The sequence below is a fragment of the Haemorhous mexicanus genome, chromosome 26 (assembly GCF_027477595.1).
Source record: "Haemorhous mexicanus isolate bHaeMex1 chromosome 26, bHaeMex1.pri, whole genome shotgun sequence".
Classification (NCBI taxonomy): domain Eukaryota; kingdom Metazoa; phylum Chordata; class Aves; order Passeriformes; family Fringillidae; genus Haemorhous; species Haemorhous mexicanus.
The window spans coordinates 3,344,684-3,372,467 of NC_082366.1; the positions used below are offsets into that span (position 1 = coordinate 3,344,684).

The 27,784-nt window shown below is 52.0% G+C and overlaps 1 protein-coding gene across 1 annotated transcript; it reads left to right on the forward strand.

The window, feature by feature from the left end:
* The first annotated feature begins 1,517 nt into the window (after positions 1-1,517).
* Positions 1,518-26,598, forward strand: MLPH (melanophilin). The gene is made up of 17 exons (XM_059868214.1): positions 1,518-2,000; positions 5,922-6,143; positions 7,233-7,369; positions 8,789-8,827; positions 9,406-9,500; positions 10,181-10,309; positions 11,882-12,068; positions 12,355-12,506; positions 15,808-15,891; positions 17,520-17,711; positions 19,880-20,065; positions 21,832-21,987; positions 22,095-22,187; positions 22,386-22,451; positions 22,593-22,650; positions 24,171-24,268; positions 24,582-26,598. Exons 1-17 carry the CDS (start codon positions 1,765-1,767, stop codon positions 24,606-24,608), a joined length of 2,157 nt encoding a protein of 718 aa, XP_059724197.1. The 5' UTR covers positions 1,518-1,764; the 3' UTR covers positions 24,609-26,598.
* Positions 26,599-27,784: the final 1,186 nt, after the last annotated feature.

Below are 27,784 nucleotides of genomic sequence, written 5' to 3' on the forward strand. Positions count from 1 at the left end.
GTAAGATTTGGGAGCCTTTATTCACAGTTGTATGATGGGAGAGGGAGCTGTGGGCGGGCAGGTTTAATTGTCCTCCTTAAGGCAGAGGATTGCTGGGAGCTGGTGATTGCTGGGTCTGAACTGCTAAAAAATCCAAAAATCTGCTTTGAAAGAGGGAAAAGAAAAAGAAAACAATTCTATCTTTGCTGTTATACATGCCAGTGAGCTGAGGGAAGAGAGTTTTCCTAATGAGACTCTGTTCCCAGGCAATAAATACTTTTAATTTATTCCTGCACCCGGGACATTTCCCTTGAGGTGGTTTTCTGGCTAAGCCAGCCCTTTTTAGGGGGTATTGGCACTGCTGAACACTTGCATTTTCCCCCATTTTCATTGCGTAGCAGGCCACATCTTCCTGATTTAACGCCACCTCTTTATCCTTTTGGAGGAGGATGTATTGGGATCTGGGGCGGTCAGAGCTGCTGGCGTGGCTGGAGCGGGAGGCCCTGGAACAGGGTCTCGTTGTGATGTTAATTAGTAGCTATTGACCGCTCCCTGTTCGGGTGCAGTGGGGCGCAAGGGCTCTCCAACACGCTTACATAAGGACCTGCCCGACTGATGTCTGGCTCCTGCCAATAAACGGATTGCTTTTGTCAGGACCTCTGCTGGACCAGGAGCTGGAAATCAATTTCTGGCTTCCAGAGAAGATCATGCATTCCCGATGTCCAAGCTCAAGCACTGCATCTGTAGTCATCACCTTTCCTGCACAAAATCCATTCTAATTTGGTTTCAAAATGCTTTTCTGGCTCTGATCATGGAGTTTAATCGAATCTTTCTTTCAAGTGAGTTATCAGGGTGGATAATTCCCTGTACTCCTGCGTAGGCAGCAGGGATTTTAATCCCACCAGGCAGAAGTTTTCCTCTTTGGTCTTGCTATCTTGCTCCCTGTTTACATCCCTGTCAGGGTGGAAAAAAAATAAATAAATAGACTACTCTCAATGTTTGCTCTGATGAAGGTGACAAATGGGTTTACTTTAATATCCCTAGACACAGAGGGAGTTTTTTACTGAGCAAGAGAGCAGCCTCTGCAGTTGTGTATGTATATATATATATATATATATATTACAATTTATATCTCTTTGGTTGTGTGATGTATTTAGCACTTTTCCTAAAATCCTGTCAAACCGTCTTTTCTTGCTCACGGCAAACGAGGGAAGTGCTGCGTCCTAATTAAGCAAAGCTCAGCTGCCCAAATTGCGGTGAGAGCAGCTCAGGACGCCAGTCTCTGCTGTGGGGGGAAGCCAGATCCGCTGAAGTTTTCCTCACAAACTGCTGCTGGGGGCAAAATCTGTGTAATGAGATGAGACACAGGAGAGCGGGCTGGGGAGCAGAGCATCCTGGTGGGGCAGGAGGCACCGCGAAGGAGCCGGTCCTCCCGGGCGTGCAGGCGCGGCTCCTCCCGGGGATGCTCCGCTCCCTCCCAAAGCCCGTGGCCTGCCTTCCCCGGGGAGGCGTGTGAAGGCTCCCTTTCATTCGCACACCCTGCATCGGGCAGGCAGAGAGTAAACATCTCCCGTAGCCCCAGCCAGGCGGGCGAGGTCTGGAGCGGCGGCAGCTGCGGGCAGGACCCCGGGGGAAGGCAGGGCCTCCCTGGAGTCCCCGCAGCCGATAGGCGCCGTGCCAGCCCTGCTCGGCGGCCGGCTCCGCGGGCAGGCTCGCCCGGCAGAGCGGCTGCGGTGCTGGCAGGAGCCGGCTGGCCTGCCCGCAGCTCTGCCCCTGCCCGGTTATATGGGCAGCCGCGGAGGTGGGGCTGGGCTCTTCTTCCCCCTCCGTCAGCAGCATCCCAGCGTGCGGGACAGCGAGCGCTCGGGGGTAGCGAGTAACGGGATCGGCTTCAAGTGTCGCCGCGACGAGATGGGCAGGAAGCTGGACCTCTCCAAGCTCACCGATGAAGAAGCCAAGCATGTTTGGGAAGTCGTTCAACGGGACTTTGATCTGCGGAAAAAAGAGGAGGAACGGCTGGAGTGAGTATCTGCTCTCCGGTCCCTGAGCTGGGGGCAAGCCAGCCAGAACCTCGGGTCCCCGTGGGCTGTAGGGATAAAACAACCTGCTGAGGAGTGGGCGAGGAGGGACGGCAGGAGAGCGGGCTGTGGAAGTCAAACACGGTTAATAGATTACCTTATCAGCGGCAAGGTGACGCATTCGGGCAGCAAAGGTGCAAACTGGCGCCGTGCCACCGGCAGCGATGCGGATCGGTGACACCGCCGCACTTTATGGGGACAAATACCAGGAAATGCCTCTGTGAGGCTTGAGGCTGGTGGGGCTCTCCAGGGGAGGCTTCACCCGGGAGAAGAAGATGGGATTTAGCTCCCTTGGCTTTGCTTCATGTGATGGGTCTCTTGTGTTTAGGGCAGGAGTTGTTCAGTGGGTCCTGGGAGTCCTCAAATCCCTGAGGAATCCTGGAAAAATAACTGAGAGGAGTAGTAAACCTACTACTACTAGTAAACCAATTTTAGTAGCCTTAAATATGCAATACCGGGGGCTGTTCTATCCTGGAAAGGTTTTAGGGGCCCACAGATTGGGAGAAGATTGAAAAGTCACTGGAGCAGCAAATTCTATGAACTTCTAAATCCTTATAAACAGGGTATTGGATGAAAGTGCTGATTAAAAAATGTTTTGTCAGATCAGATTAAATTTTGAGCATGAGAAATCATAGGGGTTCAGGTTTTGTTCATGAACTACATCAGATGTTGAACTTAATGCCCTAACATATTTCAAGAAGCTGCAGTGACCCTCTTCAGGGTCTGGCCAAGTTCTCATTATCCCAAGGGATGGTCCATGCTCTCAGACTGGGTTTGGGCTGTGCTGCACTCCCACTGAGCCCTCAGACCCTCCCAGCTCTGAATTTTGTGTGCCAGGGCTGGTGCTGATACCAATGCCTGGAGAGCAGGAGCTCATTAGTTCCTCTATCAGATCCAAAAGGAGGTGTGAGGAGTGATAGCCATCCTCGGTTTGGGATATCTGCAACCCCCAAAATCTTTAAATTGTGGGACTCTCTCCATTTACACCAATGGCTACAAGAAACTCTCAGTGGTGTATTTTTCATCCCCCTGATTATTACTTTTTTTTTTTGCCTAAGAAAAAACAGCCTGCGTGGGAGGCAGAGATAATTCAATATCATCATTACTGCCTTCCTCTGCTGGTAGCTCTGAAGAGCAGGAAGGAGACCAGACAGGGGTATTTAAAAAAATTATCACCCTGCAAAGGGTGAATGTCTCCCTTGTGATGAATCTGAGCTCAGCCTGGAGGGAGGAGGTGGAGACCCACATTGCTGTGCCCTGCAGCAGAGAATTGGGCGAGGTGAATTCCTTCTTCACTCGACCTTGGCGCCAGACTGGCTTATCTGGGTCCTCTCTGCTGCCCAGGAAGCTTCCAAATTGAGTTCCATGCTCTGGGAGATGCAGGATGGGGGAAGGTCTTGAGATGCTCCTACCCAGTTGCTGTCTCTCCTCCTAAGCATCATTTCCCCTGGTTTCTTATTTTTATTTTCTTCTTTAATCATGCCCTGCAGAGGGCTGGCATTAAGCATTCTGAACTACAGAAATTTCAATACTTTCTGAATAATTTCTGCAACAGACCAGACCATCAGCCTGGGAAAGTATGCCACATTCTTGAGTGCTGGACATGGAGCTACACAAGAATTTTCTGCCTGCAACAAGCTGGGACATGATGTGACATTATTGGGAGACCCTGCAGCCATTCACTCTGTGCTCTGACCAGCCCCATTTACTTTTCTATTCATTTACTTTTCTATTCACCGGGCTTGTCTCAACCTGCCAGCCTTGAAGAAATGTCCTGTCCACCCCCTCCCCAGCTTGGTCTTTTTCTTCCCTTTTGGCTGCTTCTCTGTATTTTGTTTTTGACAGATGCTATTCACCAACAAGGGACAAAGGCTTCAGCTGGCCACAAGCTGCACAGGCATGTGAGGGCAATACTTTGCCCAAAAAATTAAATAATGCCCATTTTGAGGGGTTTCTCCCTGATTCTTTCCATGCCCACAACCCCATTTTTGGGGGATGGCTCCCTGCATCTCTCCTGGAGCTCTGTAGGTCCACCCCTGCTGCAGCTGGCATCCCAACACCACCAGATTTATTAATCCTGCCGTGAGCAGAGCAGGGAAGGGGCTGGCTGGTGCTGCTGCCAGCAAGAGGAGACAGGAGGCATGCGGTTCCTGCGGGTTTTAAACTGGTTTGGCTGAGACTCTTCCTTCCTTTGGCAGGTCTGGTGGGTGAGGGAGGAGAGGTGAAGGGATCCAACCGGTCTCTGGGAACCAGAAAAAGCAGTTCCAGTAAAAAAGATCGGATCCTGCTGGCAACAGCCTTAGCACGGGAGTGGAAAAGGAGTACAGAGTCCAGCCCAAGGGTTTTCTATTTGAGGGTTTCTTTTCAGAAGTCACTTAAATTCACTGCTGGGACATTTGCACCAGTTTGTCCAAATCACTGCTGGGATGGTGAACAGCAGATTATACAAACCAGGTTTCCAGTTTTCTGTCTTTATGCTGGTTTTTACATCTCCCAGTTGCCAATGCAAGTTGGTGTCACTCCTGCATGACCACAAGCAGAGGAGTGAAACCAAAAAATGTGTCTTGTGTTGAGCTGGCTGCCAGCTGGCCAGAAAATCCTTCCTCAGAAAACAAAAAAAAAATCAAAAGCTGAGCCCTAATGTGCAAACTGATTAGGTTAAACAGAGATTAGCTTGCTTGACATGCCTGCCCTTCCTGCTGCCAGTCACACCACTGCTCCCAGGGCCAGCCAGGCTCCTGCTATGGTCACCCCAGCTCCTGTTGTGGTCACCCCGGCGTCAGTCGGGCACTGGGAGCATCACCAGTGCCTCGTGGTCCACACTGTGATCCTGAAGCAGCCTCCAGAGCTGATTGCTTGGGGGTTTTAACCCAAGCTGACTTCTGCTCTGGAAAACACAGCTTCCTAATCCTGTCTAGAGAGAAAACAACTTTCTAGGACCTTCCCTACAAGTCAAACATTTCCCTTTCAGCCATGGCCCCAAAGGCAAACATGCCTGAGGTGCTGCGTGGCACGGGCAGCAAACAGAGAGCTTTTGGGCAGTGCAGGGTGCCCCACCAGCCTGGCAGGCATCTCAGCTGTCCCCAGCTGGTGCTGGGGCCTCAGCCTCATGCAGACACTCCTTCCCATGGGCACCTGCTCTGGCAGCCAGGTCTGGAGGATGAAGGAAGCCTGCAAGGATGCACTGCCAAGTGAAGGTGCTCTTGGAAAGTGCTTCCCTTTCACGGGATTGTCACAAGCCTCTCCTCCTGCTGCATCCTCTGAACAGCCAGAACTTTGTTGCACGTAACTTTATAAAGTTTTCTGTTGAATTTTAATCCTTTTTAATCCCAGATTTCTTTTCTTCTTTCTTGCCCCCCCACCCCACCCCGCCTTTTTTTAAACTAAGAATTCCAGAAAGATTTTAATTCCCTGCAGGACTCCAGGCTTGAAGATTGTGTCATGTTGGGATAACAGCCACAGGGTTTGAGAAGAGCTGCTCTCCCGAGGTTCTGGCATTAATGATCAACACCCTGTGAAACAAACAGGACGGGTTTTGGCACAATCACTTTTTTTTTAAATGATCCTTGTGGGTCCTGTCCAACTCAGAATATTCTGCGATTCTAATATTAAATTAAATCTAATATTAAACTCCAGTTACCCATCCGGATTCTGAAGCCTACTCTGTTGTTAGCTTATTTAACTCGTGATATGTTATTTATTAGATTTGCCCTACAGCTGTTTCCACAAGCTGCAGACTTACAACGTTCCCTGGAAAATCGTTCCTGAAATGATTGTGGCGTGATGGGCTTTGCCATGTGAGAGTTTGCAGTGAGACAGTAACAAACTCAAGTTCCTGCTTTTGGGGGGGTTTGTTTCCTACAGGGAGCTGAAATGCAAGATCGACCAGGAGAGCAGCAAGAGAGAGTTCCTGACCAGTCAGTCCCACCTCAACGAAACTCACTGTGTGCACTGCCTGCAGCCCTTCAAGTTCCTGCTGAACAGCAAACGGCAGTGCCTGGACTGCCGCTTCTACACCTGCAAGAACTGCAGCCGCTACAACAAGAAGGAGCAGGGCTGGGTGTGCGATCCCTGCCGCCTCTCCAGGTGCTGCTCCTCGGGGAATCACAGGGTGGTTTGGGCTGGAAGCCCAAAGCCCATCTCGTTCCTTAAAGCCCATCCAGTTCCACCCTCCTGCCCTTCCATTGAGCCCCATCCAACCTGGCCTGGAATGCTTCCAGGGATGGGGCAGCCACAGCTGCTCTTGGAAACCTGTATCAGAGCATCCCCACCCTCACAGGGAAGAATTCCTTCCCTATATTCCATCTAACCCTGCCCTCTGGCAGTGGGAAGCCATTCCCCCTTGTCCTGTCACTCCAAGCCCTTGTCTCAAGTCCCTCTCCAGCTCTCCTGGAGCCCCTTCAGGCACAGGAAAGGGCTCTGAGCTCTCCCCAGAGCTTTCTCTTCTCCAGATGAGCACCCCCAGCTCTCCCAGCCTGGCTCCAGAATAGAGGGACTCCATTGCTCAGAGCACTCTGTGGCCTCTTCTGGTCTCATTCCAGCAGCTCCACATCCTTTTTGGGGGGGCCCCAGAGATGGAGGCAGCTCTGCAGGTGGGGTCTTACCTGACTGGGGCAGAGGGGTAGAATTCCTTACTCCCCTGCTGCTCACACTGGGGGATCAGCCCAGCACACAAGGGGGTTTCTGGCTGCCAGTGCACATTTCTGGCTCTTGTCCACATTCTCACCCTGCAGCACCCCCAATCCTCCTCCTTAGAGCTGTTCCAAATCCATTCTCCACCCAGCCTGTATATTTGCTTGGGATTGCTCCAACCCAGGGGCAGGATCTTGCACTTGGCCTTGTTTAGCCATATGAGTTTCTCTCAGCCCCACCTCTCAAGGCTGTCATGGCCTCTCTGGGTGTCATTCCTTCCCTCCAGCATGTGACAGCACCAGACAGCTTGGTGTGTCAGTGAACTGAGGGAACACTCAATCCCAGTGCCCATGTCACCAACGTGTATGTTAAAGAATTCCAGTCCCCATATCAGCCACGGGAACACCACTCCTCACTGCTCTGCTCTGAGGGACAGATGAGGCTCAACAAGACTTGCCCAAACTCAGCATCCTTTTTTTTGTTAAGACACAGCTTTTTTGGGTGAGGGCCTGCTCACCTGGGGTGCCTCCTCTCTTTGGGCAGGATCGTGAAGATCGGCTCCCTGGAGTGGTACTACGAACACGTGCGCTCCCGCTTCAAGAGGTTTGGAAGTGCCAAAGTGCTGCAGTCCCTCTATGGCAGGCTGCAGCCAGGCCAGGGGCTCAACTCTGCCTTTCTGGGTGAGGAATGGCCACTGCTGCCCTTGGGGAATCTGTGCTGCACAGCCTCGGGGAGCAGAAGTGGTGATGCTGCTCTGAGTGTTGCGGGGGACCAAGACTGCTCAGAACATCTCAGGGAGGAAGCAGAGGTTCAGGGTTGTTCATTCAGACACAGAGCAGGTGCTCTTGATGGCTTTTCTATTGTTAAGTCTTAAGTTTTTACCACACACTGAAGAATGTAAGATCATTACACTTGGAAAACACCTCTGGATCATCCAGTCCAACCCAGTATTACCAAGAATACCACTAAACCACATCCCCAGGTGCCAGATCCATGTTTTTTGAACACTTCCAAGTATCGTTGTTCCATGACTACCCTTTCAATGAAAAAATTCCCTAATGCCTCATGTTTAATTTTGAAAGTCCCACTCCTGCAGTTTGTATGTACGTAAATTTGCAGCTCTGTTTTTTTTTTTCTTTTTGGTCTTTTCATCACAGAGCTTGTGGAATTAACCCTAGTTTAACCTGCAAGATAAAGCCAGCCCTCTTTTTTTTTTCCCCAAGACCTGATGATTTTTACAACCAACCTGACTATCCCCTGGCACTGACAAAACTGTGCCAAAATTGGTGAGCTACCTGTCACCATAACTGCTTTCTTCAGACCTTCTTCTTCACAGACCTTCCATATTTCTGATTTTTGTCCAAGGGTGCATAAATATGTGATTATATTAATATGGCATTATTACTAACCAGCTCCTAGTTGTTATTCATAGAGCTCCTACTCCTTGGCCTATTTCCTTTGGAAACCAGTGTGGAGTTTATTCCCATCTTGAGGAGCCACAGAAAAGTTTGCACACATACCATTGACATGACCTGATTTAACTGCTCCAATCACACTTTTAGCCAGGCCACTCATGGCAGAAATAGCAGCATAAAAAAATTAATGGACTGAGAGACAATCCATGCATTGTTTGGACTGAAAATGCATCAGAGCACACAAAAACCCAACCAAGCATGAGGGTAACAGGGCCTTGGGCTGCTTTAAATTGATATTCTGATGCCTTTTGCAAAGGGAAATGATTTTGTTGTTTATTACTTCATTAACACCAGTGAATTGGCTTGACCCTCGAGCGAGCAAGAATCTCCTCCTGGGATGTATCTCTGGCCATCTGCAGTTGGCTGTGCCTTCCCCTGCAGCTCTCAGGCATATTGCATCAGCCTGGGGAAGCAGTGGCGAGCAGCTCTTTGACTTTTAAAAGTCAAGTTCCATCTCCAAGTGCCTGTTTTGTTCTCTCTAAAGAGCGTTTTCAACCATTGTTTCTTGTGAGGGCTAGAGAATGAGAATTCCAGTTAGCCATGGCTCTGAGGCTTGCTCTCTGCTCCAGGAACAGGAAGAAAATGTGATTATTGATTTTTCCCACCATTTTTCTCTTTGTTTAGGTCTTCATGACAGAGTTTATAGCCTGCCAGACATTAACAGTAAGTAATGAAGGGGATTGCAGCAGGGGGCTTGCAGTTCAAGCAAGGTTTCCAAGTCTTTTTGTCTTCACACCCCCCCAGCTGTGGGCACTCCTGGATAGATTTGGAGTGGTCAGACCAGGGAAAACATTCCTCCACTGCAGTGAAGATGGGCTGTAGTGCTCAGCCCCTGCATTGTGGAACACCTGGGGTCTCCGAGGGTAGATTTGGATACAAAAGGACTTTTAGTTACATGCCAGACTTGAACTTTGCAAGCACTCATCATCTTAAAGCAGTGGGTCATGGATAAACAGAAGAGCTGATGGGAATCAGGAATAGCTCCTGAGTCTTCAAGCACTGGAGTCACCCAGGTGGCCCTTTGGGTGCTCTCTGGAGTACAGGTGTCCCTTCACTTCCACATCTGTGATGGTGCACATCTGGCAGGGGAAGCAATGAGAGGCCAGCAGAAAAAAAAAAAATCGGGGAGTTACTTTTAAATCTGGGCTTTTTCACTCCTTATAAGAAGCATGGCCTCACCTGCAGGTATCTTGGTGTGACCACCAGGGTGGGGACTCACCTGCTGCCTGTGTCCCCTGCAGGAGAGTGCCAGCTGCTCAGCAGCGGTGATGTTGGGGATGACAGTGATGAGGAAGACAATGTCCTTCGTGGGGCTGAAGCAGAGCACTACAGCAGGGTGAGTGTTTGGTTCTGGAGCTGCCACTGCCTCACTCTGTGTCCCTGGCCTGCCCTGGGTGATGGTGGTGGTGGCTTTCTGTGCCACTTTCAGAACTGGACCTTTGCCTCTGTTTTTCTTCTCTGAGATAAGCTCCTCTCCCAGTTTGTGTAAAAACAACCATGTCAGTAGCATCATAATTATGCTCTGGAAAAAAGACCCATTCCTAACACTATGGATGTCACCAATCAATATAGAAGTCCCAGCTCTCATCTGCATAATGAAAACCCACCTGCTTGGGGTTTTTTTACTAATGACCTCTCAAATATTCAGGGATCTGCCTGCAACATCCTTCCTCTGAGGACAGGGAGATGCTTCAGGGCTCAAAAGCATCACCTGGATCTCTCTCTGAGTTGTAATCTGGCTCAGCTTTCCCAGAGTGCCTTCATAAACCAGGAGAGAGATTCTCATTCTGCTTACAGAGGCTGTGGAAATCAGGAACCCACTTCTCCTTGCCTTTAGCACGAGCACACGCTGTACCAGGCTCCCTTCAAGCAGGACAGTGTCAGGCCCAAATTCTCTCTGCAAAAAGCAGGGCAAACTCAGGCAAACTAAGGAGAGAAAGGTCCTCCCTCCCCCTTTCCTCAAGGTCAACTGTGTCTGACACTGAATTTGCCTTTCTTGCACTTTGTGTGCTAAAGATGTGCAAGACAAAGCGGCTGCTGTCTGTGCACCCCTTTGATTTCGAACTGGACTCGGATTACTCTGCTCAGTCTCGCCGCCAGTCTGTGCAGCTCTCTCCAGCAGCCAGCAGCCCGGATGCTTTCCAGGTACTGGGAGACTCCTGGGGGGTTCCTTTCCTTTCTTCCTCCTTCTCTTTGCTTGCTACCACTGCTCCTTCAGCCTCAGAGCTCCTTCAGCTGGTGTTGGGAGACAACAGGCCAGTCCCTGATCCTCATCACTTCGATCTCTTCTTCCAGCTGAAGTCCTTTGCCTCAGGCCAAGTCAGGAGCAGGACATCTGATCCAAGTGAGGATGAGTGCTAAGATGAGACAGCAGGAGGTTCTCTGGCCCTGTCCCTGCAGATTTCCTTGCTCTCAGCAGACAATGGTTTTCTTGTGTTGTACTCAGACTGTGGAACACACCCTGGTTTCCAGCAGACTTGGTGCTCGAGGGGTTAAATGAAATCAGGTTCTTCTCCCATGTTCCCATCTAGCTGGGGCTGGGTTTGCCCTGTGGTGGCACTGGGATGCAGCTGGCCAGCAGCTCCAGGAGGTACAGGACCTTTGTGAGGTTGAGGTGAATCCCACAGAGCCAGCATGAGTGAGAGCCAGCCAGAGGGGTGAGCACTGGGAGAGCAAACACTGCAGGAATGCTGGATACTTCTAAATAGGAGACTAGATGTGCCTTAGTATCTCCAGGAGCAAGACTCAGAGAGATCCAGACTGTGCCCTGTGATCCCACCTAGGGCCAGGGGCTGACCAACTCCACCTTCCTGCTCTGGGGAGGAACACGGATGGGGTAGCCCTGGGTGTGGCAAAAAGTCTTCCAGCCTGAGAGACTTCAGGTCCAGCTTTTTGGGCTGCTCTTGTTTGGCTTTCCTGGTGAAACTGCACTTTTAAAGCATTAAACATCTCCTTCTTTTTAAAAATGCTCTGATTAAACTATTCTTGGGTAGAAATAGGATGTGCTGAGATCTGTAACAATAACTTAAACAAATAAATCTGCACAATTCCACAAAAAATAAATTAGAATTTGGGGGAAATAATTAGATCCCTCTTTTTGTTTGCCTTTCCCCCCTCTTTTTGCAGCAGAATTCAGTGTGAGGGCTGGTCTCTGTCAAGCTGAATTTATGGATTACAGATTATTTGAGGTAGTGGCTGTTTGAATAAGTAGAAGGGGATGGTGTTTTAAAAGATCAGAGGGTGTTGCAGCCTGGCTGAAGGAACTCTGTGCTTGTAAAAATTACCAGTGCCCCCTGGCAGTGATGGGCAGTATTGCTCAGGGTTCAGCAGCCAGGCAAAGCCTTTAAATGGGATTATTAGGAACTTCTATATTTTATGTAAATATAATTGGCATTATAAAAGGTCAATCCATGCATATATTGAAGAATGAAGAGAGGAGCTCTTAGTGGAGGTCAGGAGAGACAAGGAATCAGAATCATAGAAGAATTTGGGTTGGAAGGACTGTAAAGATCATCTCATTCCACCTCCTTCCACTATCCCAGGTTGCTCCAAGCCCTGCCCAACCTGGCCTTGGATGCTTCCAGGGTTCCAGGGGCAGCCCCAGCTCCACATTGTTCTTACTCTGCAGCCCCCTGAGCTGGAGGCAGCACTACAGGTGGGGGGTGACACAAGCGGAATCTCCGTGGGCAGCTGCTCAGCAGCATCCTCAACTCTCAGTCCTTCCCAGATTTCCCCAATTCAGCTGAGGATGGCTCCCAGGAGTCCAGGATCACGGATGCAGACCTGGTGTTCCACCACGTGCTGCAGGAGCCGGGGGCGAGCGCTCCGGAGCAGCACTTCAGCACCGAGGTTCGGCTCACCGTCAACGCACGGAGGAGGAGCCTGGAGAGGAACCCAAAGCCTGGTGGGTGCCCTTGGCCAGCTTCCTCTGGTATCCTCTTGGGACAAGTGGCTGCAGGTGTTGGAACAAAGTGGAAACATCTTTGGGGGTTTTTTTCCTGAACAACCTCAGCTGTCCTTGGTCCCCAGCTAGAGAAGGAATTGTTTTGTCTCCCTACTCTGGGAAGAGAGCTCACCATCCCTTAATATGAAGCTCAGAACTACACACTAGAGCAGCACAGAACCTGAAAAATATACAAGCTAAAACCTGAGGCACCCCTGTGAATGCCTTGTCCCTTTCTCTCCCCAAGGCACGCCCTGGAATGAGCCGCCCCGGGCGCGGTACTCGGCCGACATGGACACGTCTGACGAGGAGGTGAGGGGAGCCCAGCTCCCAGCCCACCCCACCAAACGCAGGAACAGAGCCTCCTCCCAGGAGAACATCAGCCACTCCTCCAACCAGGTACCAAACAGCCTCTGCTGGCACCAGGCCACGTCCCTTTGGTTGCCTCTGAAGTGCAGGGGGCTTCAGGGGATGAGAGAAGCAGCAATGGCCAGCTGGGGTGTGCTTTCACAGTCATAGAACAAAGAAAAGCAGGCACTGGTTGGTGCTTCCATGCTGCCATCACAATAACAAACCTGCCCTTGTTGCTGCTGCTCCTTTTCCAGCTTGTCCTTATTAATCTTAGTTACTTGTGGGTTCTTGTGTCTCCAGAAAGGCTTGCTTAAATGGAATGTTCCAGTGCTTAATAACCAGATGGAGGTCTGGAGATGGATATTTAATAAGCACCAAGATCCTTCTCTTCCTCTGCAGTGTGTTCCTGCCTTGGTAGGACTGGGTCAGGATGACCTGTCACATACCTCTCCTGAGTGATGGTTATGGGGGGAACAGCCTAAAGAAAGGTGTCAGACAGGATCTAAGCTTGTGCTTTAATTGCCAAGCAAGGACCTGCTGTTCCTGGTGCACCCTTTGCCTGTGGTGGGCAGTGAGGATGGTAAGGCTGATCTGGTTCCTCAGATCTCATGAGCAGCAAAATGCAGGGTGGTGTTTGGTACAGATGCAGGGGCAGAATCACTTTTCAGTCTCACAGCTGTTAATTTGGCATGTCCTGGACCCCTCTTTGGGCAATCAGTGTGAGATCTGTGACCACAACCATCACTAGGCACCACACTTCACGTGCCTGGGGAGGCAAAGCTTGTTTGCCATTTACTTCTGTGGGCACATGTTTTAATTAGCAAATGCCATTCCTTCCTCAGCCAGCAGTAAATGGGAGAACCCTGGACTGGGTGTCCTTAATGAGGCCACGCTGTGTTAGGCATGAAATGTGCACCATGCTTTACAGTGGGCAAATGGGCCCAAATTCCTACCAACGCCTCCCACGACTTCCTCCAGGAGCTGGGAAAGCTCCCACATCCCACATCGGGCTGTGGGTTTGTTCCCTCACACCTGGTGGTGTGGAGCCTTGTCGCCCTAATGGTTACAAGGCATCTTCTCACTCCCACTTTACCCCCATTTGCTCATGTGGCAGCGTTGCTAATTAGCTGAAATAGCTCCCCATCCTCTCTGCCCTTTGTGCTGCTGATGTGTTTACAGCCAGCAACCATCCTCCCACCCAGCCTGCTCCTCACCCAGCTCTAGCTAAATCAGGGGCTCTTCCCTGGTCCTGTGACTCCAGGAGCTGAAGGTTCAAGAACAGATCTTAAAACAAGACAAAAACTCTATTTTAAAAAGCACTTATGAGGCACAGAAAGGAGCCCTGAATTGGTAACTGTGTGGGTCTTTGCCTTCAGGTTTTTGAAAGTCAGGTAGCAACAGGACCAAGCCACAAGAAATAGCTCCAATTTACCATGTTTCTCCCCAGAAGCCATCCTGCTGTACCTCAAGGGAGCTCAGTGCTCTGGATTCCCAAGGCTTTGATGCTGTCTGGCTCCCCTTCTTTACAAAAAGCTTCTGTTAGAGGCTTGGGTAGAGTAACCTGTCCTCCCTCCTCAGCAGCAAGGGGTAGTTTCCCCTACCTGATGTTATGGGCTGTGCTTTAAGCTTATTCCCCTTAAATGTTTTAATGCAGAGCACACTTTGCCAGCCTTTGTCACACTGGAGAAGTGCAGGGTGACCCAGTCCCTGCTGGAGATGTGCCCTAATGGGGTGAATCAAAACCAGCCTTGACTGGGAAGGAGAATGAAGCTTTTCAGCTCCTATCCTGGTAGATATCCATCAATATCAACAGCAGCCCGTGCTTTAGGTTCTGATCTCTCCCAGCCTTATGGAGATGGGGCAGTGGTGACTCCTGGTTTGTCACCATCATCAGAGGCTTCTCATTGTCCCTGGGAGCCATGCAAGACTCAGGCCTCAAACAGGACTGAAAAACCTCTTAGCAATGGGCTGAAGTGCTTCCTGCCAGGGGGTTTAATGCTGCCTGGAGAAGCTTTCACTTTGGGGTGGTGATGACAGCTCTGATCTCCACAGGGCCAGGTTTTTATATTCATCTTCCCTTAAGCAGATGCAATCATCCCTAGCTGTTGTGAGGGTCTAATTAATCAAAGGCTGGCAAGCACAAAAACTAAGTGAGAGGATGGAAATTGTTACAAAAACAAAACCTGCCCCTCACATCTCTTTGTTACCACCTCTGCATGCTGCTTTTTCTGCTTTCTCCCCTTTGAATGGGCAGAAGCCACTCAGAACAGCAGTGATGCACTGGTAGTGTCATAAAACAGGCAATATTTGTCATCATTTATGTTTTATTTGTCTGGATCAAAGGAAAGAGACTTGGGGTTTTTTCAAAGAAATAAAAACTTCAATTTCTAAAGGGGATTAAGAAAAAAAGCTTCCTTTAATGTTTATAGTGATCATAGATCTCAGAGATATTTTGGTTTAAATGGATCTGAAAAATATCTCATTCCAGCCCCTTCCCATGGGCAGGGACACCTTCCACTGTCCCAGGTTGTTCCAAGCCCCATCCAGCCTGACCTTGGGCACTTCCAGGGATCCAGGGGCAGCCACAGCTTCTCTGGGCACCCTGTGCCAGGGCCTGCCCACCCTCCCAGGGAAGGATTCCCTCCTAATGTCTAATCCAAATCCACCCTCACCACTAAGGTTTGTCTTGGTTCTTGAGCACAGGAAGTAACTTCTCTTTGATTTTCAGGGCTCTGTCTGTCTTTAATTCCTCTGCCCTTCTTTTCATGCCCCATTTTAGTCAGAGAGTGAGGGAGAAGAGAGGGGTGAGCATCTGGGTAAATCAGTGCACAGAGAAGTGAGAAAATTTCAGAGTGGTGGGGAAAACTTTCAGGTTTTTCTACTCTGATTTTTTTCGTGGATTCCTCTCCACCACTGTGTTGGCAGGCATGTGACGGGGTGGTTACAGCTTGAAAAACATGTTAGTAGGAAGTGAAAATGGATGTTGACTTCAATTTGGGGCAGCATGGGAAGGAGGGCAAGATGAGTGGCTTTATTACAGGCTGGTGCTTTTACTGGTGGTGGGGTTTTACATTCACTGCATCAAAGCTCCAGATGCTATGGTGGGATTTGCCTTGTGCTAGGGGCTTGGCACTGCTTGGAGTTTTCCAGGTTTGAGGTTGCTCTGCCCCTCCTGGAGCTTACTGGCATTTTTAAGACATTATTTAAAAGATATTATTTTTTTATGTCTTTCAACTCTGCCCACGGTGGCAGTGTTCTGCTGCTTGCATTCCTCTGCTGGTTTCCTCACTGTGCTGGCAGTGGTGGCTGGTCTGTTCTCTCCTCCTTTTCCCTCTCCCCTTTCCTGTAGATCCATGAGCTCAACACTCGCATGTCCGCAATCGAGCGCGTGCTGAACCGCTTGGAGGAAAAAATCCTGACGCGCCCTGACGAGGTAACCAGGCAGGAATCCTGCAGGGATGGACTGTGGGCTCTGCTGCTCCCTTCCCCTGCCCACTGCAGAGGCAGCCAGCACTGCAGGGAGAGACAAAATCATGGAAATATTTAGGTTGGAAGAGACCTCTGAGATCATGGAGCCCAGCTGTTCCCCTATCACTGCCAGGTCCTTCACTGAACCCTGTCCCTAAGTGCCACAACAACCTGGGCTGGCTGAGTTCACTCCTGTTTTGGCCTTGGAGGCTGTTCTCCAGTTCCAGGTGATGGAGTGCCTTAGAAAACATTGCATGGCAGGGCAGGAACAGCAGGAAATTGAACCCATTCAGATCCTGTGCAAACCAGTGCTTTCCTTGCCCCCTTTGCACAAGGGAAATTTGGTTTCAGGCTGATACTTCATGAAGTGCTAATTTCAGGAGTTTTGTTAGGTGATGTCTGTATCTGCAGAGCTGTGACAGCTCATTTGAAATCATGGGACACTCAAGTGTACCTATGAGGAAGGCACCAGGTTATTGTGACTGTGAGAGCTGAGTCAAGGAGCGTTTCTGTATCTCTTCTGAGCTGCCCTGATCCTACCATGCCATCAACCTTGGAAGAAAGCAGCTAAATTAAGTTAAAGCTGAGCAACAGTGCAGAATCTGTGAATACTTAGACCCGCTTAACATTGATTTTTGGGCTTCTAATTTTAGACCATGCACTCTTTTCCTTCATGTGAACCCATCACCACTCTGGCAGCTGATGGCTCAGTAGAATGGATGGTGATAATTACAGGCAAAGCCCCCAGGCATGGATGAAACAATGCAATTTCTCCATTTTTTTTCTAAAATTCACAGAGGGGGGTGGCCACAATTTTAATCATTCAGGGTTTCCATCTGTAATTCTGACCAAGGGAGGAAGAGGTTTTCACAGTGTCAGGTTCCCACACTTTGTTGCCATATCCAGGGCAAATCAGAGCACAGGCAATGGGCCCAAACAGCTGTGGGACAGGCTGAGGTTAACAACAAAGTAAAGCTTCCCAGCAGAAAGGATAGCAAAGCCCTGGAATAGGTTTCCTGGGAAAAAAGATTGCCTGCTGTAGATGCTGCTGTTGGAGGCTGTTAAAAACCAGCTCAGACAAAACCCCACCAGGAATGATGCAGGTAATTGTATTCCCATCTTAATGCAGGGGTCAGCAAGTTCAGAAACTTCTGGAGATCTCTTCCAGTGCCTGGGAGTTTAATAGGATTCTTCTCCAGCTACCATGAATTGCACCTAACAACAGGGGTGGGTGGCAATTTGCCACCTATCCTACAGGGAAATTTGCTGTGTGGGTTCTCATCCCAAATGAGATACCCAGAGGTTCCAAAAGTTACTTCAGGGAGTGGCAATTCCCATGGCTGCTTCCCTCTCTCTGGTGGACCTTGTTTCTGGGTTGCTGTGATCTCTGCCCTCAGAGCCACCAGCCATGCCATGGCTCCTAATGAAAATGTGGTGGGTTTTGGCTCCAAATCCCTCATGCCCACCTTTTTAAGGGTGGGGGAAAGGCAATTTTCCATGGAAAAAAGCAAGCAGGTTCTGTGCATGGGGAAAATGGGGCCCTGTGTCCACCACAGGAGGTTCTCACACCTTTCCCTTCTTCTGCTCCTCTAGTCTCTGGCCCCAGAGTCCCACACTGACCCTGATGCTGAGGAGGAGGAGCTGAAGAGGAAGCTGGAGGAGTTAGCCAGCAACATCAGTGACAAAGAAGTCTCCTCTGAGGAGGAGGAGCGTGAAGAGGAGAAGAGAGCAAAGAAACCAGAGATGAGTTCCTCCAGCGAGGCCATGGCCAGGGATGTTAGAAAGGTAATCTGTGGGTGCCCTACCACCCACATCATTCCAGGCTGCATCCATGGTTCCTCCTGCTCTCAGTGGCTGGTTTTACACCATGAAAATGTGACTCTCCTTCTGTCCCACACCTCCACAAGGGCTGTGTCTGTGTCTGCTTTAACAATGTCAAGGGATAGGGAAGTCACAGGGTGTTAGATCTGGATATTTATCATTTTAGGCTCTCCCAGTCTCAGACAAGAGTCAAAAGTAAAGCCTCGGAGAGTTCTTGCAGGCTACTGCCTGTCATGGAGAGGTACACAGCCTCCACATCTACCTAAAGGAGTGGTCCCAGGATCTGGAAGTCACTATGGAGAAGAGTCCTGGTGGGGGAGAAGAGCTCGGTGATGATTTAACACCAGCAGCCTTTGTCAGGCCCCTGCTACAGCCTGAGATGTCTTTTCCACACCTGTCAGTGCTCCTGAGTCCCTAAATCCCTGACCCCACTCTGCTAGATCAGCATCTCCTGCATTTCCAGCTCTGTGCTGCCTCCTGTCCCTACTCCGTGGTGGGTAACCCATGAGGACAGGAGAACAGATCACAGCAGTGTGTCCCCAGTTGTGCAGAGGCTCCAAGATGATCCATTAGCACAGATGGAGAGGTCAGCACTCCCGGTTGGGTCTCTGAGGGCAGGTTTGCTCATTCCCTCCCTCCAGGATGTGTGCATTTTCTCCCAAATGGTGGCAAAGGAAGGAAGCAGGCACCATGCTGCCCCTCTCCTCTCCTGCAAAGCTTGGAGGTTGTGGTGACTTTCATGGTGCCATGAAGCCTCCCTTTAATGTGCATTTGTTCCTCACCACACAAAACCTGGTGGGTTTGGTCACCACTTGCTGTGCTCTCCCTGCCACTGGAGCAGCAGACCTTCCTTACCCACAGCATCCTTTAGTGCCTCCTTTTTCCTGAAAGCTGCTTTCAGGTGGTTGCTGCAGCCAGACTTAACTTCTCCTAGACTGAACAATCTGCATCATCTTAATAACCATTTCTAATTAACTGTAGGCAAGTCATAACTCACCAAGCCAAGGTTTCTGTGTGAGCTGCTGATCTGCAGCAGGCAGAGGCTCAAACCCTGAACTGTTGGTGTGGCATCAGTGTAAGATTCTGGTTTCTTATGAAATGAAGCCTGGATCCTCCAGATCTGCTACTTTCTATGCCCCCAGGCCCTGCTATGAAGCAGGGAGGAGTATTGAGAAAGAAATGTCTGCAGTAGCTGGACCAACCTTGGTTAAAGGCTGTCAGCATGGATGATGTTTAACAGCAACTTTCCTTACACTTGCAACAGATCCAGGTTTGGATTTTGTGTGATTCTGAGGGATTTTTGATAGGAGGTTCCTCCAGTCAAGAGGAGATCTTCTGACTGGGGGAGCACTGTGATGGAAGCACACGAACCTAATGGAAAATGTGAAAAAACTCTGCTGTACCATGAAGGAACCATAAAATGATAAAAATATCATCTGCACTGAGTTAGCTGGTTCTCTGCAGGACAGCTTGCCCGGAAATACATGCAGCTGTAAACACAACCAGCACATATGTCACCCCCATCTCCTTGGTTTCCAGGGAATTATCAGCTGGGAGAGACCTGATGAGTTTCTTGGGCCCATTTTTACCCGTGTTGAGCACCTCATCAAGCCAAGGGCAGCACTTAGGGGCGTTATTGCCATCAGTGCTCCTTGGGGTAGGAAGAGAGGGCATAATTAGCCCCAAGTTCTGTCGGTGTACAATCATTTTATGGGGTCAGGTTGCTTTTGTTCTTTTGCCACAAACTCAAGGAGTTGTTTGCATCCCCGCTCAGGCCCGCTGAGGTGTAAAGCAATATGCTGCAATTAGATCTTAACTGCTGCATAACCGAGTGGCCCTCAGGTGGCCAGGTGCTTCCAGTGAGAGAAACATCCCTCCATAACCTCTTCTCCAAGCCCTTGGAGGTGACCTCTTTTGTCACATCCATCCTGCAGAAAGCACAGGCTGAGATCAAAGCTCTGTTGGTAGAGAGCCCTTCAGGAGCAGCGTAAGCCCCTTAATCACCACTCCTCCCTCTTCCCACAGCTCCTGGAGGTCTGGTGCCCCTCTCCCCCTGGCTTGTGCTGTTTTATACACCACTTTACATAACATCCATATTTTTTTCCCCCCTCCCTGTGCTTTGGCTCTGGCAGAGGTCGTCGGCTCAGGCTTTGAGTGAGATCACGGCCAAAGTGCTGAGAGCCATAAACGCCACGGAGGAGGCGGTGTGGGAGTCGGTGCATGGACACAGCCAGGGCTGGGCCCTCCCTGCAGGGCAGCTTCCAGGCCTGCCAGGTGGGAAAGAGGTGGCCGAAGTGTACCAGGAGCTGGAGGAAAATGTAAGACTCCCCAGAGCTTTTGGGCAGAGCGGGGGGTGGGAATGCAAAGGAATCCCCCCCTGGAATTTCTTGTTAGGGGGTAGGTCAGCACTGAAAGGATGGTCAGCACAGGGATTAAAAAATCTCTTTTGCTGTTGTGGTACAGCAAATGAAGGTTCTCTGTCTTGTGGCTTTCCCTTCCCTTGGTTCCTGGGTGATGAGTTGCTCCCCACCCTGCTGTAGCATGGCTTTGCTGGATTTCAGCAGTCCCTGCTGCAGCAAAACTCATGTCCCATTCCCTTCAGTTCCTCCCCAGCACTGTGTGTGTTTCATCAAGGGGTTCATGACCATTTCACTAAGGCTGCTTGTGCCTGGGGCTGATGGGCTGATGTGGGTGACAAGTCCACAGCCAGAGCCCAATCCCCCTGCAAGGTTTGTGTGAGCCCAGAGCACTGACAGCTATTTTAGCCACCATAAACCCAAAGGAATTGATTCCCTGTGGAAATGTTGTGCATCTACAGTGCCCTGTACCAAGCTCCAAAGGAACAGTTCAAAGAAGAGCTGGATCTCCATCTGGGTGGTTGGGTTTTGCTGTAGGGAATGCCCTGCAATGGGGAGCAGGGTTTTGGGACACGCTCTGTGGCTCATCTCTCACTGGGGAAAGCTTATAAATGAGGGAGCTGCAACACCTGGATGCTTTCTGGCCAAATACAGCACCCCAGGGGAAGAGGGTTGGATGCATGAAGGTTTTGGGGTTCCCCCTCTCCCAAGAGAGGATAGGACTGGGAAGGATGTGAACTTGGGGCTTGCTGTCAGCTGGGACAGGGGTGGGTAGACAATGGCCCTGGGAGATGTGTGTCATCCTGCCACTCCCTCGGGGACCCTGGCTGAGTCACAGCTGGCTGGCCACTCTGTTCTCCTCTGCAAGGCATGCCACCCACCTTGGAGGGCACTGGGAGAGCCTGATGGGCCAACAACAAATCCCTGTGACTCAGGCTGAGTGGTGCTTGGCCTTAGGATTTGCACTGGGATGGGTGGGACCTCTGGGAGTGTGGTGCTGTGATTTGGGTGGATGGGCTGTAGCTCAGTGCATGCAGAGGGCTCCTGCCAGGCAGCTTTGCACAATGCCCAGCCCAGGGAAAGCTGAGAGGGCTGGAGGAGCAGAAATTGCCATGGCAGTACTGAGATCTTGGGATCAGTCAGCAGAACAGTGGCCACATCTGATGGGATTGCATGCTGATGTGTTAATGTTTCCTGAGCTTGGACCTGTGTCCTTGTAGTAACCTGGGAGGAGACAAGTGGCAGTAAAACCAGAGGTTTTATTGGGATAGATCCTTTTACCTTTCTTCTCTAGGCAGCAAAGGCTGCCCTGCTCTGACCCTGCTCCCAGCAACACAGACACCCTTGAAACAGACTGAGCAGGTTTGGAGAGTCAGTTTGTCTCCTCCTCACAGGACACAGCAGCCTGAGCTGGTTTGCAGCTGGCACCTGCTCTCCCTCTGAGCACACAGCACAAAGTGCTGCTGCTTCTCCAGCAGGTCACTGAGTTTTGGTCCTTCCTGTGTTCCCACTGAGCCTCTCACCACTTCACACTGTTGGTAATTGCTCTCCAAAAGCCCAGGGAAGGGAGAAAATGAGAAGAGAAGCTGTGTCACAGCTGACTGGCACTGTCTGTGCTGCAAGGCAAGAAGGCAGTCAAAAAGAGTGGCAGGAGCTGCTGCAGCCGCAGCAGGAGAGGAGAACTCCAAGAAGGTTAATTCTTCAATGCAATTTTTGCTGTATTTCAGGTGTACCTGACTGCTGGAAAGACCTACCAGCTTGAGAAGACCCTGAAGGAGCTTGAGGAAGGGGCTCAGCACAGCGGCACTACTGACTCGGAGCTGTCGGAGCTGGAGGACAAAGTGGCCTCAGCGGCTGCTCAGGTGCAGCAGGCAGAGAGTGAGGTGAGGGCCTGCCCCTGGCAGAGGCTCTGCCCAGCCAGTGATGGCAAACAAAGCCACTGATGGATCCCCCACCCACCATCTGTGTGTCTTTTCTCCTCCTCCTAAAGATCTCGGATATCGAGTCCCGAATCGCAGCCCTGTCTGCTGCAGGGCTGACAGTGAAGTCTGTGGAAAAGGCAAAGAAGAAGTCGAGTGTGCAGGTGAGCATGGAGGCTTGTGGCTGTGATGTACCTGCTCCCCTGAGCTGTAGCTGCTGTCCCTGGGAGCTGGGAGGGGCTGTCTGGTTCGCTGAGCCATTCCCAGCTGTCCCTGTGCTGCCTGGTGCTCTGCCATGGCAGGCTGAGGTGTCTGCCTCCTCCTGCACCCCCAGAGACACCTCTGCCTTCCTCTGTCCACAGGCTGCCTGTCTCCATTCTCCTGGTCCTGCCAGCAGCAGTCCTGGGGAGTCTCTGGATGACATTAAAGTGAGTGTGTGTCTATCACAGGCTGTGGCACAGCATTAAGCCTGGGCACAACCAGGGGGCTGCCATCAGAGCAGTGGCCTCACTGGAGACCTCTGCCCTCCCATCCCTTCCCCACAGCAGGCTGCTGCCCTTCTCTTGCAGGCAATGCCCGGACTGCAGAGGTTCAGGAGGAAGTTCAACAGCCCCCTGGAAATCACCAGTAAGGAGCACAGCCCTGCCCCTGGGAGATGGGGCAGGATGGGTGGCTGGGCTGGGCTTTGGGGATGCTCTCCCCTCTCTCTCTCTCCCTCTGCATCCTCCCTCTGCTGTGTGTCTGCAGTGGAGTCCCCTTCCCTGTGCTCACAGCCTGCTGGGGCAGCCCCAGGGGGAACCTGTGCTGGGTAACTGGGAAAGGAGGCAGCAGCTGGCAGGGCTGGGGGCAGTGATGGCAGCAGAGATCAGGCTGAGGTGGCCGAGTCCTCCAAGAACCAGGACTTGTCTGCAGCCACCCCACAGTCCAGGGAGACACCTGTGTGCCTTCATCCCCTGGGCTGTTAGGTCTCAAAGCCTCACATAAGCCCATCCTCTCTTCTGACAGCAATTTCCCCCTTGCTTGGCCATCTTGGGGAAGGTATCCTTCCCTGGATGGCGTGCCCCACCCCTGGAAGTGCTCCAGGCCAGGCTGGATGGGGCTTGGAGCAACCTGGGACAGTGGAAGGTGTCCCTGCCTGTGGCAGGGGGTGGAACAAGAGTGGATTTCAAGTTCCTTTCAACCCAAACCATTCCATGACTCTGTGAATTTTGACCCTGCTGCCCACCTGACTCAGCCACTGCTGGGGGCAAGAAGCCCTCCAGGGCCCAGCTATGGACAAACAGCAGCTTGGGAGAGCTTCAAAGTAGATGGTGACCTGAAACTTGGCACAGCAGCTGGTGTGGTGGGGGGACAGTCACTGGAAATGCTTCATTCTGACCAACATCAGCAAAACTCATTAGGAAATTACTTTTCTATTTCTCTCTTACCTCTCCTCACAAGCTTAAAGGCAGAAAGAGTGGCTCTCCTTCCAGATAATTGAAGATGAAGGGAGGGAAGGGGGGAAGGATCATTTATTGCAGAGGTAGAGCAGAATTTCCCCCATTCACACAGACAATGAACAGTGCTGTTCCCCAGGCTGGTAGGTGGAAAGGTCCCTTGTCCCCATCCTGAGGAGGAGTCATCTGCTCTCCTTCCTGCAAAGGGCAGGCAGATAAAGGCAGCCCTGCCAGGAGATAGAGGGATATGCAATGGGGACAGATGTCAGCAGGCAAACCTAATCCAGTGCCTGGGCTGGGCCAGGGGGGGATTTGGTCTCCTGACTGCCTGCCTGGCAGGGCAGGGACTTGGAAAGTTGGGCCTGAAAAGGAGCAGCTGGTGGCAGAGGAGATGAATGAGCAGGTCAAGAGAGTCTCAAGGCTGGGACAGGGAGAGCTGAGAGCTTCTCCCAGGCTGGGGTTTTGTTGCACCACCAGAGCAGAGTGTGGAAAGGCTGACCCAGCTCCCACAGAGCTCTGGAAAGCTGAGCAGCAGCAGCAGCTCTGTCTCCTCCTTACCAAAGCACTCCCCATCGCAGAGAGGGGAGTGCCGGGGTGCACCCAAACCCGCAGCCAGAGGGGGATTAGTCAATCCCAAGTGACTTGGTGGGTGGCTGAAAGCTCTGGTGAGGTGGGTGAGGAGCTGTGGCCACCTCTCCCCCCTCCCTGCAGGTTTTGACGACTCCTTTGAGCGCAACTCGGCGTACCGCGGCTCGCTGACGCAGAGGAACCCCAACGGCAAGAACAGGAGGGTGGAGCGGCTCTTCGCGGTACGGAGCAGCCCCAGGGCAGGGCTGCTGGCCTGGCTTCCCTGGGACTGTCCTTCCCCACGTTCTCCTCGAGCTGGTGGAGCCCTCAGCTCCCTCCCTGCTGCCTGGTGAGGGCAGGAACGCCTGGGCACCACCCCCTGAGGTCGGGGATGCCCCAGAGAAGATGAACATCTCTGAATTCCCGCTGCCCGCGTAGTCCGTGGGGTGGGGCAGGGGCTGACTCCGTGCAGTGGCAGCCAGAAAGGGACAGGGAGATGCTGGGTTGGCTCAGGGTGGTGTGGACACTGAGGTTTCTCCTTCTTGTGCCCTGCAGAAGCCTGTGATGACCCACCTGTCCTGAGGAGAGGGGACCTCCCTGCTACCGCATTTCAGTGAAGATACAAGACCTCAGCAAAGCAAAGCCTCTCACAGCCTTCCCTGCAACACTTCCTCCTCCTTCTCCTGAGCCCCTCTTTCTCTGAAACCCTGGACAGAAAGGAAGCCAGAGGCCATGGGCAGGAGGCCTTGCTGGGGCTTGATGGGAAGAGGAGCAAAGCACTGGGGTGCAGACACGTGGCCAGGGGTTCTCATGGGAGGATGCTGGAATGAGACCTGGGGTTGGGACAGCTCTTTGGTTCGGGGTCAGCCAAGGGGAGCAGAGAGGTGCAGAGCAGGAGTGACCTCCTCAGGGGCAGCTGGGTGTCAGTGTGACATTCAGCACAGGGACAGGGCAGGGACATTCAGCACAGGGACAGCCCTCACTTGGCAGCAGCTGTCAGTGCCTGTCCCTGCTCTCTCCAGGTTGCTGTGAGCAGGGACAGGAGCTGACAGTGAGTGTGGAATGCCCTTGTGGTGCCCCAGGTAGCAGAGGGATCCAGGCATCCCAGTGCTGGGATTCACATCCTGATGCTGGTCCCAATTCCCTGCCATGTCCCGTGGAGATTTGTTTCTCTTCCCTGAGCAGCAAAGCAGGATGAGAGCAGTGCTGGTCCCTTCCCAGTGAGCACTTGCTCTTTGCCCCAGGCCATGCAAACACCCACTGAGGCTTCTACCACCACCCTGAAGCAGCTGTGGCCATCAGGGGATGGAGTGAGGTGAGGCCTGAGGGGAACAGTGGCAAGAAAAGTGGGAGGAAAGGCTGGAGGGCTTGTTGGGGATATTGGTTTCCTTTTCCAGCTCTTGAAGACATCTCTGTTCCATGTGAGGCTAGATCAGCAAGATACAGAACCCCAGCACACAGAGTGTAGCTGCTCCTCTGCTCCACAGAGGGATCAGCCCCTGCCAAGATGCACTTGGGTGGATGAGCACGTCCCCTGTCCCTGGTGATGGCATTGTGGAGCCTCTTGGGACCACGCCATCCTTTGGCAGGGCTGTGATGACCTTTGGGGGCTGCAGCAGCCCTGGGCCCCTGGTGTCAGCCTCCCCCAGCTCCCCCAGGACGTTTGTTTTCCTCCAGTATTCCACTCTGCACTGATCCCAGTGGATCAGTACCAGCCCCATTCCCATGAGCAGAGCACCAGGATGGGCAGAGGGTTGCTTTCTCTTGCAGGTCACTTTGGAAGAGGTTTTTTGTTCTGTCCCTGTCCTGTACAGCCCCCACTCTCCTCCCTCCCTCCTTCCCTCCCTCCCCAGTGGGCAAAGTGGGGAGGATCACTCACAGCTGGAGCAGGGACATCAGACCAATGCTGTTTCCCTTCCATGGCCACCCAGGCTGGATCATTTTAGGCAATTCCTGTGCATCTGAGCTAAAACCACTTTAATTAGGAGCAGTAGGGTGAGTTCTCGTGCAAGTAACACATTTGTTTTGCTTTGCTAATAGTAGAGGCTGCTAACTGTGTAGGAATTGCTCCTGTGGTCATTCCAGAAAGTATTGGAAGTCCATAGTCTGGGCTTCCCTGCTGGAAACAAAACCAGTTTCTTAATTTAAAATTAAATCCTTGTGGCCTGAAGCTCAGCAGGGTAAGTGCAAACCTCTGCTGTGGCTGAAACTGCCAGGCACTGCAGCTTCACTGGATCCAGCCTGTGCTGTGCTGGGATGGCAGCTCCTGGGCTGGAGAAGGGAGCTCCACCAAGACCATCCAAAGGGTTTGCACCCACCCTTCTGGCATCAGGGCTCAGCCTTCAGCCCAGCCCATCTCTTGCTTGTCTGGTTCCAGCCATGGCTCCAGTCCTTCCACGCCTGACCCTGTGCAGGAATCCTCGAGGGGAACCTCAGCAGTGCCCACCAAGGCATCATTCAGTAGCCACCCACATTGTTCTTTGCTGGTTTCCTGACCTGTTTGCCTGTGTAGAGATGATTATAAATGTCCACTAAATCATGCAATAAAGCCAATTCTGTGTCCAGAACCACCCACCCATCTCCCAGGGTCTGTTTTTTCACTGCACTCGAGTGAAGGCTCCTTCCTCTCCCCATGGAATCCAGAATGGGTGGGCTTGGAAGGGACCTCAGAGCCCCTCTGCTCACACCCCTGCCAAACCAGGGATGCCTTCCACTAGCCCAGGTTGCTCCAAGCTCTGTCCAGCCTGGCCTTGGACACTTCCAGGGATCCAGGGGCAGTCACAATCTTCTGAGGGCCTCCCCACCCTCACAGGGAGGAATTCCTTCCCAATATCCCATCCAGCCCTGCCCTCTGGCACTGGGAGCCATTCCCTGTGTCCTGTCCCTCCATCCCTTGTCTCAAGTCCCTCTCCAGCTCTCCTGGAGCCCCTTTAGTCACTGGAAGGGCTCTGAGGTCTCCCCAGAGCTTTCTCTCCTCCAGGTGAGCACCCCCAGCTCTCCCAGCCTGGCTCCAGCCCTCAGAGCATCTCCACAGCCTCTTCTGGACCTGCTCCAGCAGCTCCATCCATTTCTTTACCCATCCTGTGCACTCCTTGCTTCAAAGCTGGCCAGGTGGAGCAGGCAGGAGCTGAGCCAGCAGCACTGAAGCCTAGTGGGGCAGATGGTGCACATCAGGATGGCCACATGAGTGGTCAGACACTGGCCACAGGGCCACAGGTGTGAGGATGGGGGTCAGTGGTGCCCAGTGATGGAGCCACTGGGTGGGCAAAGGGGACGCCCAGGCTGGTGCTGAGGAGGGGCTGGCCCTGAAATAAAGGCACTGCATGGAAACCTTGAACCCAGCCTGGCAGCTGAAGCCACAAGAAGCACAAGCCCACAGCATCAAGGGATTGCTTTAAATCTATATTAAATATCAGCAGCAACCCTGGGGTGGTGCGAGGCCTGCTGAGCCCGGGCTGGGGATTTCCCTAGCTGAAGCCCAGGCTGGGGCAGGTTCTCCTCCCTTCAGCCCTTTCCCTGCTTTGCTGCACATCTGTGGCAGTCCCCTGTGTCCCACCTGTCCCCAGCAGGGGAGCTGGCACTGCCTGAGATGGAGCTCTGTCCCAGGGCAAAGCCACCCCACATGAGGGTGGCACACAGAGACCTTCCCCTGCTGGTGACAGTGTCTCCACAGTCCTGCCAGCACAGAGATGTCCCTGTCTTGGGATGTCCCACTTCTGTTTGCTTGGACACCAACTGACCCTCATGCTGGCTCCTCC